Source organism: Chelonoidis abingdonii, chromosome 18, assembly GCF_003597395.2.
Source record: "Chelonoidis abingdonii isolate Lonesome George chromosome 18, CheloAbing_2.0, whole genome shotgun sequence".
Classification (NCBI taxonomy): Eukaryota; Metazoa; Chordata; order Testudines; family Testudinidae; genus Chelonoidis; species Chelonoidis abingdonii.
Window position 1 is genome coordinate 14,070,904 of NC_133786.1, and position 16,353 is coordinate 14,087,256.

The 16,353-nt window shown below is 45.0% G+C and overlaps 1 protein-coding gene and 1 long non-coding RNA gene across 2 annotated transcripts; one reads left to right on the forward strand and one right to left on the reverse strand.

Moving 5' to 3' along the window:
• Positions 1–960: 960 nt before the first annotated feature.
• LOC116825099 (uncharacterized) lies at positions 961–4,409 on the reverse strand. The gene is made up of 2 exons (XR_004373766.2): positions 3,809–4,409; positions 961–2,389 (listed from the first exon to the last, which is right to left on the reverse strand). It is a non-coding gene; the product is annotated as an uncharacterized LOC116825099 (long non-coding RNA).
• An 8,419-nt stretch (positions 4,410–12,828) lies between these two features.
• Positions 12,829–15,496, forward strand: POU2AF3 (POU class 2 homeobox associating factor 3). Its single transcript, XM_032780690.2, has 3 exons — positions 12,829–13,119; positions 13,416–13,645; positions 14,935–15,496. Exons 1-3 carry the CDS (start codon positions 13,095–13,097, stop codon positions 15,271–15,273), a joined length of 594 nt encoding a protein of 197 aa, XP_032636581.1. The 5' UTR covers positions 12,829–13,094; the 3' UTR covers positions 15,274–15,496.
• The last annotated feature ends 857 nt before the right edge of the window (positions 15,497–16,353 follow it).

Consider the following 16,353-nt stretch of genomic DNA (forward strand, 5'->3'; position numbering starts at 1 on the left):
GAGGGCAGCATAGGCTGACCCCGACAGACTCTGGAACTGCGAGGTACACTCCAGCCATATATTAGCTCGCCTCCCATCTTAAAGTATGTGCCCGTGTTTCAAATCAATACACACTGAACTTCCATGTTGCTAAACCTCTATATTCGCGACCTATTTTGGCTGCCAGGCGAAATAATCAGTATTTGTATTTGATGTAGCGATGTGCTGTTTCAAAGGAATTAAAAATGACACCAAGGTTGCTTTGCATTAGCTATACCCCTCTTACCTGCGTCTGAAAAATCACCTGGTGATGCTACATTAGCAGCAACCACCTTAAATGCTTCGAAAAGAAAAGGAGGCACAGACCCTCTTTTACACGGCTCACTCCATTAAGTTTTAAAAGGATAGTGAGTATTTGATCAGCTGCTCTTGCATGGAAAACAGAAAATAGGCGTGTTGAAGAGTGGAAGCCATTCTAAATCTGGACTCAAAGGCTCAAATCCTCAAAGAAATCAATAGAAATTAGGAGCCTAAATATCTTTGAGGATCTGGGCCATACAAAGTAACACCAGAACATTTGGTTTTCCTTGTTAGGATAAGGTCCTTTTTTCTTAAGACTCATAAACCAATTAGTATTTGATCTTGGCAACTTTCATGAGCAGTTGCCTACATTTTCCAGTTGCAGAAAGTAAATCTAACTACAGACTTATTGGAGCATTTTCCAAGGTAAACCCCCTTGGAAGATAAACAGGATTCTCCCATGCCTCTAGCTATCTACAATGTATATCTCAAGCCAAGTAGAAGCCAATGTCACAGCTGGAGGAAAAGAGATTTCCTAACTTTTAAAACTAAGTCCCATTAGTGGAAATCTGCCCGTTTCTGCAGGAGGATTTATACTGGATATGAAAACATACCCAATTTAGGTGGTATCTAGTATTCCTTTCACAAAATATCCAGCTTCAAGTGTCTCTTAAAGCAGAGCGTATTGTTGTTGTTTTATTCATCAACCGCGAAATTGATGAGTGTACATCATGGTGAAAAGCAGATATAAAACAGAATTATTAATATGGGGACATTATTAGAGGAGTTCTGTTTTATACTTTTAACGGAGTTAGGGGCTTTCTTTCCTGTTATTCTGCTCCAGTATTTGCCCCAACAAAAGTAATCACTTTTTGCATGAAAATGTTTCAGGGCTGGAACAAGGACATTTCTGAGACCACCTCGGTGCCACTCCCTAACACAAATCAAGTATATTTGTTGAACTTGAGAAGAAAAAGAGTAACAATAGCTAAATTAAACTGCTGGTAGATGATTAACAGCCTACCCTGCTTTCTGCTTTAAGCAGCTATTCCTGGTGGAGGGTAGTAACTGCAGGGCATAGGGAATGTTTACATACAGCGTAAAAAAATTGGGATTCTATACTGATTGTCCAACGTTGGCCAAAAGCAAGTCAAGCTACCCTTGCTAGAGCTAAATTGGCTGTCCATGCAAGGATCCTCACACAGGTCAATTTGGGGGAATCTAATCTGAAAGAGGCCACTTTATGGAATACGTGTGAAGATCATGAACTGGGGAAAATACAAATAAGATCCAACGAACGGCACAAACGGAGGATGAGGGAGGGGAACAGAATGAAATAAAAGCTCACTTTGGTCAGTAATAGCTATTCTGGTGCCCCAGACAGAGTCTTTATTATGCCACGCCCACCAACTGCCATTTTGCTCCAAAAATCCTCAAATTTACCCTTAAAATGTGAAAAATTGTGCAAAAATCACCTTGTGCCCTTGCAGCAAGTCCTTTGCAGCTGGCAAGTGAAATATGAGCGAATTGGGGCCAACTGTGTGTATCTGAGATGAAAATACTGACCAGGTTTCGGGGCATCTGCTTTGTTTGTGGAAAGGTGGATAAAATGTTCAAAATGTCCCAAAAGCAAGGAGTGGGGAAGGCCCCCCCACCAAATCTTATTCCCCAAGACCCTCTGCTACATGGGGATGTGCTGGGTTTCACAAAAAGATAGCCCATTTTGTTAAGCCTTTGAATATTCAAATTGAAAGTATCGCGCAATCATTGATTGTCAAATCATTGGTTTCTAGAGGTTTTAAATACTTGGCATTAGGGGAGAAAAACTCAAACTTATATCTGTAGGTATAAAACATTAATATTGTTGGTCTCCACCTGGAATTTTCACAGTGGTCTTGGGTATTCTTTTTTTACATTTTAAAATTCTTGTTTTTTGTTCCCTTTTCCCCCAGCATCTAGGAGCCCAGGTGATTGATTCTTCTGCTGCAACATAAGCTGTTATAAAAGTTGCTTCTTCTTTCAGGTCAGAATGTCCGGTAAGTTCAGTTTAAACCTTTTCTTCATGAATTTGGGGGGTGTTTAAATTATCCTCCATTTTTGGTCATTTTACCTTCAAAATGGGAAGGGGGGAGAGAAAGAAAAAGTTAGTATTTGTATAATGCAAAGTGCAACCAAATCAGTGTTTTTAAGTGGATAGAAAGGAAACTGATCATATGCAATACACATTATATGTAGAATAATACACACACCCAGCGCAAGAGACAGGGAAAAAGCAAACGTGTTCGGTGCACAGGAATGCAGGGGCTCTAAATAACCATTGTTAAAAGTATTTCAGCCTTTTAAAAAAATGCTGCTAATCCCTAACGTGCTTTGCAAATTCGGTGCTTTTAGCCAGTGCTCCGGGGAGCGCTCGCGCTCAGGGGCTGCAGATTTCAGGGTCAACCTGCCCAATCGCGGGTGCAGTTTAAGACTTCAGGCAACGTAACTCGGCGCTGCCAGGTGATTAGTTGTGGATTTTAATATTCAGGGACTATCTGACCCGAGTGGGACTCGGAAGGCCCAGGAGGAGATGCTGCACACGCAAGGAGAGATCACCCCTTTAGGGCTGTTGAAAAGAGGAAACGTGCCTCCTGCACTAGATCCACAATTGGGGACCCCCCTCCCCCCGAAGTGACCTGATGCCACGTCCGCTGTGACTAGAAGTGGCGCTGCCGGGCAGCAAACTCCCCGCGGGCCATGAGGGTGTCAGGTGGGGCGGATTCCCCCCAACTCCAGCCCCCTCCCCCGCGCAATCCCCAAGCCCCCTCCCCAGATATCTGCGCCGAGCTCACGCTGGCTCTGCGCCCGCCCCTTAGAGGCCAGCAGCTCGTTATCGGGCCTGCGCACCTGGGGAAAACAGGCTCAGATCGCCGGGGGCTAATCCTGGGGAGATGGCGGACAGCCTGGGCCCAGGGAGGTCCCAGACTGATGAGGGGTGGGGGGCAACCCCCGTGTTCACCTCCGGCAGGTGTGGGGCCAGGCTCCCGCGCCAGGCTGCGGGGGGATTAGGGGAGCCGGGGTCCGTGCAGCACAGGGCGGGGCGCACGGGATACAGAACTGCGGAGGGGCCCCCTCCTGGTCCGGGTGGTGGTGGGCGCAGGGGGCCCGGTGCCCCGGCGCAAAGGACGCGGAACCGGGCAGCCCGGGGGTGCGGGACCTGCCCCAGTCCCCAATCAGAACTACTCACAGAGCCGGGCTTTCCCGGCCAAGGTGCTGCGGAGGGGATCCCAGACCCCAAGCGGGGATCCGCCGCCTCCGGAAGGTGCCCGGCTGCGCCGCAGCGGCCTCCAGCTCCGCGCCGTGCCCGGGAGTGGAGCTGGCTGGGGGCCGCAGGCAGCTGCGCACGGGGCCCTGCGCATCCCAGTCCTGGCGCGCCCCCCTGCAGCTCCCCCCTGGGCTCGAGCTCCCACCCCGGGGCGCCCTGCGCAGCCGTTTGCCGCCCCCCATCTCCCCGGGGCGCCCTGCCTGCGGGGCTCCTTGCGCACCTCACCCCGGCCGCCGCCTGGGAGGAACTTGGGATCCGTGGGCGACCCCCCGAGCCCGACCGGGATGCAGCCACGGGGCCCAGCTAGCTTGCCGGAGGTGGCCGAGCCAGCCCTTCGGCGGAGGGTGCCTGCAACGCAGCCCTGTGGGAGCCCCAGTCCCGTGCCTCCCACACTGTCACCTGCCGAACCGCATTGAACCCTAGCTCAGCGCTCAGCCCGGGGAGGCAGGGGAAGGACCGGCCTGGCTTGAGGCTCGGACAGGCTCTGCCCTCTCCAGGCAAATGGATGCTGAGGTTTGCCAGGAAGGTTAAATGAAGCAGGTGCAGACCGCAGGCAGTGTGGAGTGAGGCGTCAGTCCTGGGCTGCTGACATGGGGACCTGTCACATCTCCACTTAGCCCAGGCCAGACCCTGCCCCTCTGTTGGCGTGACCCCGAGCCTGCTGAAGTGGATTTTGGCCCAGGCCATGTCACTATTGTTCTTTGCCACCGGTTAAAGGGAATAGTTCCTATGTTTTTAGTTAGACTGGTCAGTGGAGGACCCTGATCCAGAAAACCTTTGTTCAGGTGGATAATTGTACTATCTATGCTGGGAAGATGCAACATCCAAAAACTTTAGCGTGGACGAGGCCAGTCCTGTTAGTTGGTTGTCTGGGAGTAACCACGACTGGTTAAACAGGGCAGGCCCCAACTCTCCTAGCTGCCTTCTTATTTAACACATTTCCTAAGGTGACACATTTTCCCATTGTAGATAAGGCTAAGGAGACCTTTGCATGCATAAATCAAAGCACGTTTGCTGGCTCAGGGCCTGAGATGTCAGCCCTCCCAACAGAGGCTTGGAGCAGAGGGCTCATGTTATATGTTTCTCACCCTCAGATTCAAGGAAACATCATTTGCAGTTTTCAGAAATAAAATGGAACGAGCGGCATAAATAATCCCCTGAGAGCTGAGTATGCAGCTCAGTAGAACCCCTTCCTCTGGATTCCACACTGATTGGTCTGTAGTCTACAATGAGGGGCAAGGACAGTTAACACCAGACACCACATTCAAGACAATGTGACTACGTATGGCAGGCTGTCATTAAAGAGGCCTGTGGCACTAAGAGACACTATCTGCACTAGGATAGGGACGGGCTCCACTGTCAGTCTAGCACCCCTGGCAGAGCAGGAGTGAAAGGTGGCAAGTGCCAGTGGTGGATCAATGTATACACTCTGCCTATGTCACAGCAAAGGAGAGGCTGAAAGTTGCTGTTAGGGGACCAAACAGGCAATAGATGGGTATATTATAAATACTTGTGCATAGCTAGGTAATTGCTCCCCATGGGATTGTTCTATTACCCCTCCAAGCAAGGACCAGCTAACATTGCAGGGTCTCCAAAGGCAGAATATTAGCTGTGAACCTGATCCTGCAATCATAAGTGTTCCCATTGCAGGCAAAAGGAGTAGAAGCTGGATCCTGCAATCAGATCTGTGTGCATGGATCTCTGTGCAGAGCTTCAGTGCCAGGTCTGATAGCAGGACTGGGGCCACGCGAATAACCATTTGCAATATTCAATCGCAGGTTGACAGTGTGTTTGTCTGTTTTACTGAGGCTCTGCAGGATCATTTCAGAGAGAAATATACCAAGTACAAAATGAAGCAATTCTAAAAACTGAACTAAACTACAATGGGTGTTAAATATTTCTTCCAGCAGTAGTATCAGGGGTGGTTTCTTGTCAATAGGCAAATTCTTAACTACTCCAAATACAAAGTTCTGACTAAGCTAGTGAGTGGCAATTGTTTTTGCTGATTGATGGAGGCCCACATGCATGTCTGAAACAAGCTGGAGTTGTAGAGAATGACTCCTCTCATTAAAGAAAGAAGGAAAATGGGGTCTCACAGAGAGTGATTCTTCAAAGCGCAATCATTTTATTCGTAGTATTGTTTAGTCCTATAAAAGAATAACCACCCACATATTTGCATTGTTTTTATTCCTGTTCTTAACATGGTGGATGAACTCGGTACCCATGTCTGTTTCCTGGACTGAAAACTTTAGGATATTGTAGAGATTCAAATTAATTTGACGGTATGGTCCAGCAGACAAGGCTGGGAATTAGAGTGCCTGGGGGTCTATTTTTCATTCTGCCACTGACTTACTATGTGATTTTATGCAAGTTGCTTAGGCCCTGATCCTGCAAATACTTACATACATGCTTAACTTTGACGGAAATCAGTGGGAGTATTCGCAATATTAAAAGTTAAGCATGTGTGTAAGTGTTTGCAAGACTGGGGTCTTAATATCTCGCTGCCTTAGTCTTCCCATTAGTAAAGTGGAGATAATTGTACTTGTCTTCCTCTTTAAGTGTTCTCTGAATTTCAGGTGAAGAGCTAAGTAAAATTTATTTCTTCAGACTTTGTTACTAAGAAAAAAGAAACTCTTACAGAAGAAGAAAACTTGGTCACAATTATATTTATTATATATTAAGGGTACATTTGCAAATAGTCTACAAAATGTTAGTAAATGTTACAAGCATATTACAATCATGAAATGGGTATAAGTCATGGTTACAAGGGACGTATGGCATTCTGTAATAACTGACTAACCATTTATTAAAACATCTATTCATAATTTATAAATTCTTTACAAACTCTTTGTAAATATACCCTTTATATAAAGTATGACCCAGAACAGACTGAATTTACTTTTTTATATTTTAAATATTACCACTCTAAAGTGCCTGCTTTCCTGTTCTCAACCATGCAATCTTATTTTTAACTCACTCTTTCAGGAAAATCCAAGGTGTATCAAGGTGTTCGAGTAAAGATCACTGTGAAAGAGTTATTGCAGCAGAGGAGAGCACGACAAGCAGCAACTGATGCCACTGTAAGGACAAAAATACTAGCTTCTTCCATGTTGTAATTTAAGAATAAGAAACTATTTCTCTTAATCTCTCTTCCATCGATTTCATGAACTCAGAGCCATGGGAGCAGACGCTGCTGACACAGGCAAAACTGAGAGCTTGTCTTCAAGGGGAAATTGACCAATTTAGCTATTCCAGAATAACTCCTCCAACTGGATGCTCTATTCTGGAACAAAAATTACTTTGTTCCAGACTAGTTACTCTGCTCGCTTTTATTCCAGAAGCCAGTACCCCGGTCTTCACGAGAAAGATATTCTGGAATAGCCCAATTATACTGGAACAGCAGCTCTGGAATAACACTGCTGGTCAATTTCCCTTATGTAGACAAGGCTTGACAGACAGGCCTGCTCAGAATCTCTGTGCAGCAGCAGGGGAAAATGTATGTTCTATCTGACTCAAACAAAGCCCTTGTCGCCTGCTTTGAGGACCCTCCCATGTAAAGCTCTGTGTTGTACTGAGGCTCCCAACATGTTCTCCCCTCCAAGAGGCAGCTCTCAGAGCCCAAAAGAACGTCATTCCCACCCCCTGCCCCCCAAAAAACCCACCTCAAAGGCCTTCCATTGTTCAGTGGCTCCTTCAGTCATCAGTCAGGGCATAAAGGCACCAGCTCCACACAGCTTCCAGTTTCTGCTGGCCCCTGGGGAGGGTGCACAACCAAATCCTCCCAGGGCTGAATGTCCTGGCATCATACTGCTCCTAACCCCTGCTGGCCTAGGAAGGAGGGTCTTAGCTTGGATCCCCAAGGGCTGGAAGCTAGCTCCAATACCGGTTGAAATCAATGCGAGTCTTTCCATTGACTTCAATGGACTTTGGATCAGGGCTCAAAAACAGTGGTTCCATAGAACTCTCAGGCACTGGTGGCCTCAGAGCAAAAGGCTAAGCTCAGCTCTTGCCAGGTGTGCTGGATCCATGCCAAGGAATGAGCTCTGATCCCCAGCGCATTGTTCTGCCACTGCAGCAGCTATTATCCTGTGCAGAGGGAATTTCCCCGTGAAATGAATTTTCCCAGGGGGCAAAACTCAAGAGTTTATTTTCTTTCTTGATATGGAAGAATCAGCAAGAATCTGTAGCGTCATTAGAATCAGCTACTGTACCAGAGAGCTGGAGGGGAGCAAATTTGTTACCACTCTTCAGAAAAGGCATGAGGGGTGATCCTGGTAATTAGCAGAGCAGTGCACCTAACATCATTATCAAATGAATCAAAGTAAACAATAATTAAATCTGAAATTACAAAACACAACACAGACATACCAGCCTGGCTTCTGTGAAGGAATATCACAGCTGTGTAATCTGTTGTAATTCTGAATGGGTTAGCAAAACTGTGCCTGCAGGAGAACTGGAGAACATCATGTATATGCTAATCATATAATCCTTTCACAAAGTGCCTCACAAGCGATTAGTCACCCTGGGGTGAAAGGCAAAGTGCTGTCAGGGGTTAGAAACTAGCCAGCAGACATGAACAGGGGAAAATGGTGAATTTTCAACATGACCAAAGGTTAACATTGAGTGTCCAATGTTCTATACCAGGACTGATGTTTATCGATGATCTAGACAAGGGGTGAACAGTGTGGTAGCCAAATTTGTAACTGACATAAAATTGGTTACGTTACTGAACACTGGAGGTTACGGTGAGGAATTTCACAGGGACCTAGCCAAGCTTGGTGAATGAGCAACAGGCTGGCAGCTGAAGTTCAAGTTGCCTGATCCATAGACTCTTAGACTCTAGGACTGGAAGGGACCTCGAGAGGTCATCAAGTCCAGTCCCCTGCCCTCATGGCAGGACCAAATACTGTCTAGACCATCCCTGATAGACATTTATCTAACCTACTCTTAAATATCTCCAGAGATGGAGATTCCACAACCTCCCTAGGCAATTTATTCCAGTGTTTAACTACCCTGACAGTTAGGAACTTTTTCCTAATGTCCAACCTAAATCTCCCTTGCTGCAGTTTAAGCCCATTGCTTCTTGTTCTATCATTAGAGGCTAAGGTGAACAAGTTTTCTCCCTCCTCCTGATGACACCCTTTTAGATACCTGAAAACTGCTATCATGTCCCCTCTCAGTCTTCTCTTTTCCAAACTAAATAAACCCAATTCTTTCAGCCTTCCTTCATAGGTCATGTTCTCAAGACCTTTAATCATTCTTGTTGCTCTTCTCTGGACCCTCTCCAATTTCTCCACATCTTTCTTGAAATGCGGTGCCCAGAACTGGACACAATACTCCAGTTGAGGCCTAACCAGCGCAGAGTAGAGTGGAAAAACGACTTCTCGTGTCTTGTTTACAACACACCTGTTTATGCATCCCAGAATCACATCTGCTTTTTTTGCAACAGTATCACACTGTTGACTCATATTTAGCTTGTGGTCCACTATGACTGCAAGGTAGTTGCTGGTGCCCTGTTTTAATGTGCATGCATCCTCTACCTTTGTTGTCTCAAGGGGATAATTTTCTCCTTTAACATTTTTCTTTTCAGTTTGTTAAGGCTGGTAACAATGGAAATGTCGATTCTTATCTCTTAACCTGTACTAAAAAACCCTAGAAGGTGTTTGAAAATTTGGGATTTTTATAATGGGTAATGCAACTTTGTTAAGGTTTAAAAATAAAAAAAAAGAAAAGAAAGAAAAACCCAGAGGTGTATTTCCTTTTGTCTTGAAAGAAAGTTAGAAAGTGAGTATGAGCAAAACCATTTAAATAGGGCTTAATCCCACTCCCATTTCAATAAATGAAAACACTTTACTGGTGCAGGATAAGGCCCTTAATGCAGGACACTCTGGCTGCAATCCAGTAAAGCACTTAAGTATGTGAATAAGCCCACTGCGTGCTTGAAGCTATGCACATGCTTCAACGTTTCGTGGAATCAGGGCCTTTAATGCGTTTCAGTACAACCAGGCCAAACCCATAACTATTTGGAGAGAAGGAAAGTTGTTAACGAGATCTATATACTGATGCGGAGTTGACCCACACAGAACAGTCCACTTCTCTTGTAAGTGAGCCCTCTAGCTCAGGCTGCCCTGTGTTTTTGCATAAAGAGGTTGGTAAATCATTACTGCTTCCTGGTTCATGACATTACAGCCTGGATGGTTTTCAGATTTAATCTCCCACCTCCTGCTCTCTGCAGCGGTTGATTGCACAAGAAGCTGAGCAGACTGCAACCTGCAACCACAAATAAAGAGGCTTGGTGAATGGAGCCCTCTAGCACTGAAATGCTGCAGTATGCTTGTCTCTTAAGTATAAAGTCACCCCTTCCTTCTTCCTCTAATGGCTAAGTACTTACATACTCTATAAATGTTCCAGCTGGGTGTTAAGAGGCTGGACTGAACTAGTCTGTATTTGCTATTCACTCAATGTTTACACTATGATTGTTCCATCCACTAAGGAGACTCAAAGCTGGTGGTGCAGGAGATTAGCTTTGTGCTTAACAGAATTTATACTGGTTATTATTTATTTGCGTCATGGAGGCCCCAGGGATCAGTGTCCCATTGTGTTAGGTGCTGTACACACATGTAATGCCAAGCTAGACTTTAAAGCATTCTGCAGGACAGAACCTGCACGTTAACTAAACCCACTTTACTGGGAAGGTTACATATTGTGTCTGTATAGACAAAACAGAGAATAGCAACCTTGCCAACTCTTCCAGAACTGTCAGGATTCAAATAATGTTTTTTTTCCTCCCACAGAGAATAATTACAGTTTAAGTGTTAAATAACTGGGCAAATGTTAGGAAGTTCTTGATAGGGAAACCAGCCACACTCTAACTCAGGAACATTTTGAATGCAAGAACTGAAGCTCTGGTCAGCCTAAGTTAAAACCATCTGATCAGAAGAAGCCCCAGTCTGAATAGCTAGAGTGACGCCCCATTGAAGGAGATGGCAAACCTCACTTTGTTTTCAGTGCAGCCAGGATTTCACCCGTAATGTCTGAGGAGATTTTCTAATAGGCTTATTGATTTGTAAGTTTCAGTTTACAAAGCTTCAGAGAAAACAATATCATCAGTTTTCTTATAAGCGTTGCAGTCTTAGAGTAATCGCACCTGTAGATTGCAATGTGAAGTGTGCAATAGAACAATTCAGTCTGGTGCGCATGTGTGGTGCTACACAGGGTAAGCCACACTACATTTTTTTGTTGTGTTTTAAACGCCTTAGCTAACACGGTTGTAAATTGTTCCTACTAGTGTTCCTACTCCTAGAGGTTTTTTTTGTGTCATGTCCACACTAGGATTTACAATCCTGCTAATTAACAAGTGTTAAAACATGACTAAAAATTCAAGTATAAACACATCTATGGTGAATTAACAGTAATGGAACAATGGAATGGAATGCACATCAGAGGAGCTACATATTTAACACTAGAACAATTCAGTGCAATGCACATCTACTGTTATCTGGGGTGCACTCTGGAACAATACAGTGTTACACAGATTGAGAGTGTTACATAAATAACAGAACAACTGAATGTAATACAGACACAGGTAATAGAAACAACAATAATTAATGTTTGCATCAGTAAGTTTGAAAAGTAATTGTGGCTCACCTCAATGTTCAGGAAAAAGATCTCCTTTGATCTTTCAAAGCAGAAACACTTGCATTTGCTATTTCCCTTCTGTTCTGTTTTGTCAGGTTTCCCGAGGCAGCAGCGGTGTCCAGTTTCCAGAATGTGTTTCTCCTCCCTGCACAGGTTGGTACAAAGAGCATCCCCCTTCTCCCCTCCCCCCATCTATTCCACCAGTCCAAGTCTTTTTAGCCCTGGATGCAAGGCTTGAGGCAGGCACTACCATTTAATTAGGAATCCAACCAATCAGAACCTGAAAAGGGCTCACGAAATGCAGATGAGGATGCAGTAAGACCAGCAGGGTACATTTTGCCCTCACTAGCAGAAATTTTGTCTTCATATCCATGTAGTTTGCCTTTTCTACCGAGGATCAAAGCTCTAATTAATCGATAACATTTATTACCGTGGTGCCTTTATCAAGATTTCTCTCTCTTAGTACTACCTTTATCTGATTGTCAGATGGGACCAGAATGTCTTAAAGTATTACTTGTCTTTGCTGCTCATCTAGCTTCCAGCAAAGTCAGTTACTCTTTCTCTTTCCCCCCTCTCCCTGCAGAGTTCAGAAGGGGTGTCAGTCTTTTCAACAGAGCTGCATAAACAGGTCCTTCCCGGTTGACACCAATATCCAGGAATTGAGAGAAAAAAAATATTAATTTGGACTTTTCAGATCTTGTTTTCTCTAGATGTTGGTAGCTAAGAGATCCAGAAGGTTTCCCCTTTCATTTGTAAATGTGTGCATGTATACATTGCGCGGACAAGGAAATGCTTAAATAATGAATATTTGGAGTTTAAATTTGCTTATGTTAATATAGAAACTTGAGACACACATAACCTTTTTCAGGCTGGTAAATCTTTCTCTTTCTTTCTTTTGGGTGCATGTTTTTCCCCCCACTGTCCAGTTAAACACTTTGCTCCCAGTCCTGCAAACACTTACGCATGAGAGTAATGTTACACATGCTAGCACTCCCATTGAGATCAACAAGACTGCCTGCATGGGTAAGTGTTTGCAAGATCAGGGCTTTGTTATTAACTGTGTTTGTGAACAGCTGAATTTAGCATGAAATGCAGTCTAGAGGGCCAAATTCTTATTTACACCACTCTGGTAACTGATGCCCAGTACCACAGTACTGAGGTGCAAAGAGGCCTTGGTGTAAGTGAAAATCTGGCCCTAGAGCCTTTTCAACTCCTGCCCTCTTCCAAATGACACCAATTGAACCTAGCTCTGTATCATCTACATACTTGCTAAATTTTTCAGAAGTAATGTAGGGACAACTTTGGTCTCTCTGCTGAGTGTTTTGCCTCTGTCCTTGCTTATGAAGATGAGAAGCTATTTTTGTTTTAATGGAGACGTGCATCCCCGGAACACGGAGTTTAGCAGAGGCTAACGGCAAAACCCAACTGTTAAAATAGCAGCAGCACACCCCTGTGTTACACGCTCTCAAGATTGCTTTGGTTTTACTTTCAGAGTCAGGCTGGGATTTTCAAAGGAGTCTAAGGGAGTTGGATCCCACAATTTTCAAAAGCACTAAGTGACTTAGCGCCTAAGTCCCTATGGGAAACCAAGAGGACTTAGGCTCCCTAGTCATCCAGGCACTTCTGAAAAATCTCCCTGCCAGTCCCTATTGACTTGCAATGGAATTAGGCACCTAACTCACATAGAACCCTTTGGAAAGCTCAGGTTACGTCTTCACTACCGTCCACATCGGCGGGTAGCAATCGATTTCTTGGGGATCGATATATCACATCTCATCTAGACACGATATATCAATCCCTGAATGCACTCCTGTTGACTCCGGAACTCCACCAACATGAACGGCAGTAGCGGAGTCGACATGGGGAGCCACGGATGTGGATCCCATGCCATGAGGATGGTAGGTAACTCGATCTAAGATACTTCGACTTCAGCTACGCTATTCACGTAGCTGAAGTTGCATATCTTAAATCAATTCCCTCCCTCCCCCAGTGTAGACCAGCCCTCAGTCTAATCCTGAAGGGCCTTTCTCAATGTCTAGACTCACTGTGTTCCATGGGACTGGTTGTCACGGAAGATGCTGCTCAGCACAGACAAGGCTATCACAGGCTGACCCAAAGGAAACATGCAACTAGCTTGGCCTCCCTTTGTAAGCACAAGTATTGAACAATCTCTTATCTCCTTTTTTCCTCCTAGCACCTTATTTTGATGAAGAACCTGTCTCTTCTGCCCCCAACTATTTCCAGCCACGGCAGTTTCCAAATTGCATTTCCTGTGAAGAAAACCCAAGTTATTTGGAGCAACTTGTTGATACCTATCTTCAGACAGAGCCGCCCATGGACCCATCCCTGAGTGCTCTACAGGCATCTACCCACTATAACCCAGACACCTTCCAGTCAACCCCTCTCTGCTTTAACCAGAGCCTGGTAAGTTGCGTTCTTTACCGAGCTGGACTGGTGGTGTCTGTAGTTATAGCTTGCACCATCTTGAGAGAAATCATCTAAGCACAACCAGCAAGGAAATCAAGAAAGGAAACAAAATGGGCAAAGTAAAAATCCCCACTCCCTGAGGCTCTGGGCCAGTTTTGAAGACTTAACTGTTTCATGAGCATGATTCATTTCCAACAGTTCCACAGCTGGAGAGGAGAGTCTGGGATTCCATATATAATTGGGGCTTTCTCATGCCATCTCCCACAGGAGCAGAGGATATGAGGAACCAGCTGATCCTGACCTGAGGTTGCAGAATTGAGGAGTGTCGCTTCCAGTACACTGTTCTCCCCTACCTGTATTCCATGGAACCTCTTTAGGGACGGGCCAGGGAACAACCCCAATCCACCCCCCTGGATCCTAAGGGTTAAATTAATGCCACTGACATGTTCATGCTTAGCAAGATAGGAACTGCCAGACTAGGTCAGACCATTGCTCCACTTGGTCCAGTATCCTGTTCTGATAGCTTCTGAGGTAGGTGAAAGAACCCCTGAAGTGGGCAATAATGGAATAACCTGCCCACTACAAAGTTCCTTCCTGACCCTCCTCAGGCAAAGGTTGGCTTATGCGGTGAAGCAGGAGGGTTTAAAACTGCATGTAACTAGCAGTTTAGAAAACAGCTATGTTTATAGCATGATCTGCGTTCTACATGCTCATGGCAGGAGGTTTAAAGGACCAACACCAAATGTAGAGTGCAGTGTTCTCAAATATTCCAGTTAGTCATCAGAAAAAATTGTGGCAAGGCCAGTTACCCCAATGATGTCTTGGTAGAACAGAACTTGGGCACAGCAGCCCCAGTTGAGGGCTATCATCTAGGACTTTTCTCTAGCATGCTCCCTTGTTGAGCACTGAGGCGCCAATCCTGCAGTGACTTGTATCCGGATGGACCCCTCTGTCAGCACAGAAATTCACCGAAGTCACCGGGACTTGAGATGGGTGCAGAGGTCCTTCTGCACAGAGCTCATGGTGGGGGTCAAGGCAGTGCTTCCAGAAGGCCCACACACATTCTGACATCTTGATGAGTTCACAGTCGCTTTGTGAAGCCCATTGATTTCAAAACTCCGGCACTATCAATAGACCAGGGTAACTCCAGAGTGGGGTGTGATGTGGTTGCGCATTCAGGGCCTTGTAATTATGGGTGTATTTTTTCTGGTCTGTGTAATTATTTGAATGCCCATTATTACTGACTTCATTTAACATCACATTTTCTTTTCTCTCCATGTTTATAGGTTCCTGGATCTCCTGCCTCATCTGACCTGTCCAGCCCATTAGACTATAGCTACTCCCCACCTCAGCTGCCTCCTTTTCCTCCACTGAACTACAGCCCTCTTTCTCCTCTAGATACCACGAACTACGGCTACCCTCTAGAGGAACGCTCACATCCACAGTACAGCTGCTCCCCCTCGGCCTGTTACTGCTCATCCTGTGCCTCAGAGCACCTGGATACATTCAGAGTATCAGAGTATTTCCTCTACCCAACTGCAGACTGTATGGACTGTCCTGGCCCCATGGCAATGGCAGATGACTTCTTTAGAAGGGATAGAAACTACGACATCTGCTACAGTTAATGGAGATGATGGTTTTATATATATGTACATACGTATAGGTATCCAAATCAGCTAATGGCCTATGAACTATGCAAAACATCATTGTCTAACACAAAGTTCAGTATACTCTACTCTACTTAGCCTGGTATGCTCCAGGTGTTAATTTAGTCCTCCTGGGTAACAATGTTTTAAGATCCTCAGCATTGCTACGGTTGTCCTGTGTTGTCTTTCATTAGAAAAAACAAACTAGCTTTCAGTGAATGCTTCACTAAACAAGTTTTTGTTACTACAAATAAATAATTTTATACAGATTCCTGGAGCACATTCCTTCCTGTTAAGTTTATAAAAGATTTTTTAGGTTATTCTGAGGAAATCTGATTTTTTTTCTAGCCACCAGGGAGTAGGAGGTGTTCCTTCTGCTATAATCAAAGGTCTTGCTCTTGCAAATACATATTTATGTGAGTAAAGTGAGGCCTTTGCACATGAAGTCAATGGGCCTCCTGGAGTTTGAAAAGTTACTCAATTGTGTAAGTGATTGCAGGATCAGAGGCAAAGTTTTCTCTTCCAATCCATTTCTTATATTTCCCATCTGCTGTGAAGGGTGAGACGATTAGTCAATAAACATCTGCTGTCCTTTTCACAGTACCTCTGTCACATGTCAGAATATACAGGCATCCTTCCAACTCTGAAGTACTCTCCTCCCAGTCTCACCAACTGTCATTGCAACAATTGTTCACTCCCCTTGGTCACACTAATCAAAGACAGACCTTTTCCCAGCTGGTTGCTTTTATCTTAGCTACAGTACATTAGATTTTCTGCACCATTGAAAAATCATGGAATTTCTAAATATCGCAATGGGGACAGGCTCTCAGGAGACATCCACCAGGAATCCTTACCACACAAAATTAGTGCTTTTTCACCTATGTGTAGAGGAAAACGTTTGGCTGGAATTTTCAAAATGAGCCTAAGGAAGTTTTATTGCAGGGTGCATCTACCCTGCAAGTGACGGTGCAGTTATGGAATGAGTAGGCATACCAGGGCTAGCTTTAATCTAGTTAGTCCAAGTAACAATAGTAGTGAAGACATGGTAGTGTGAACAGG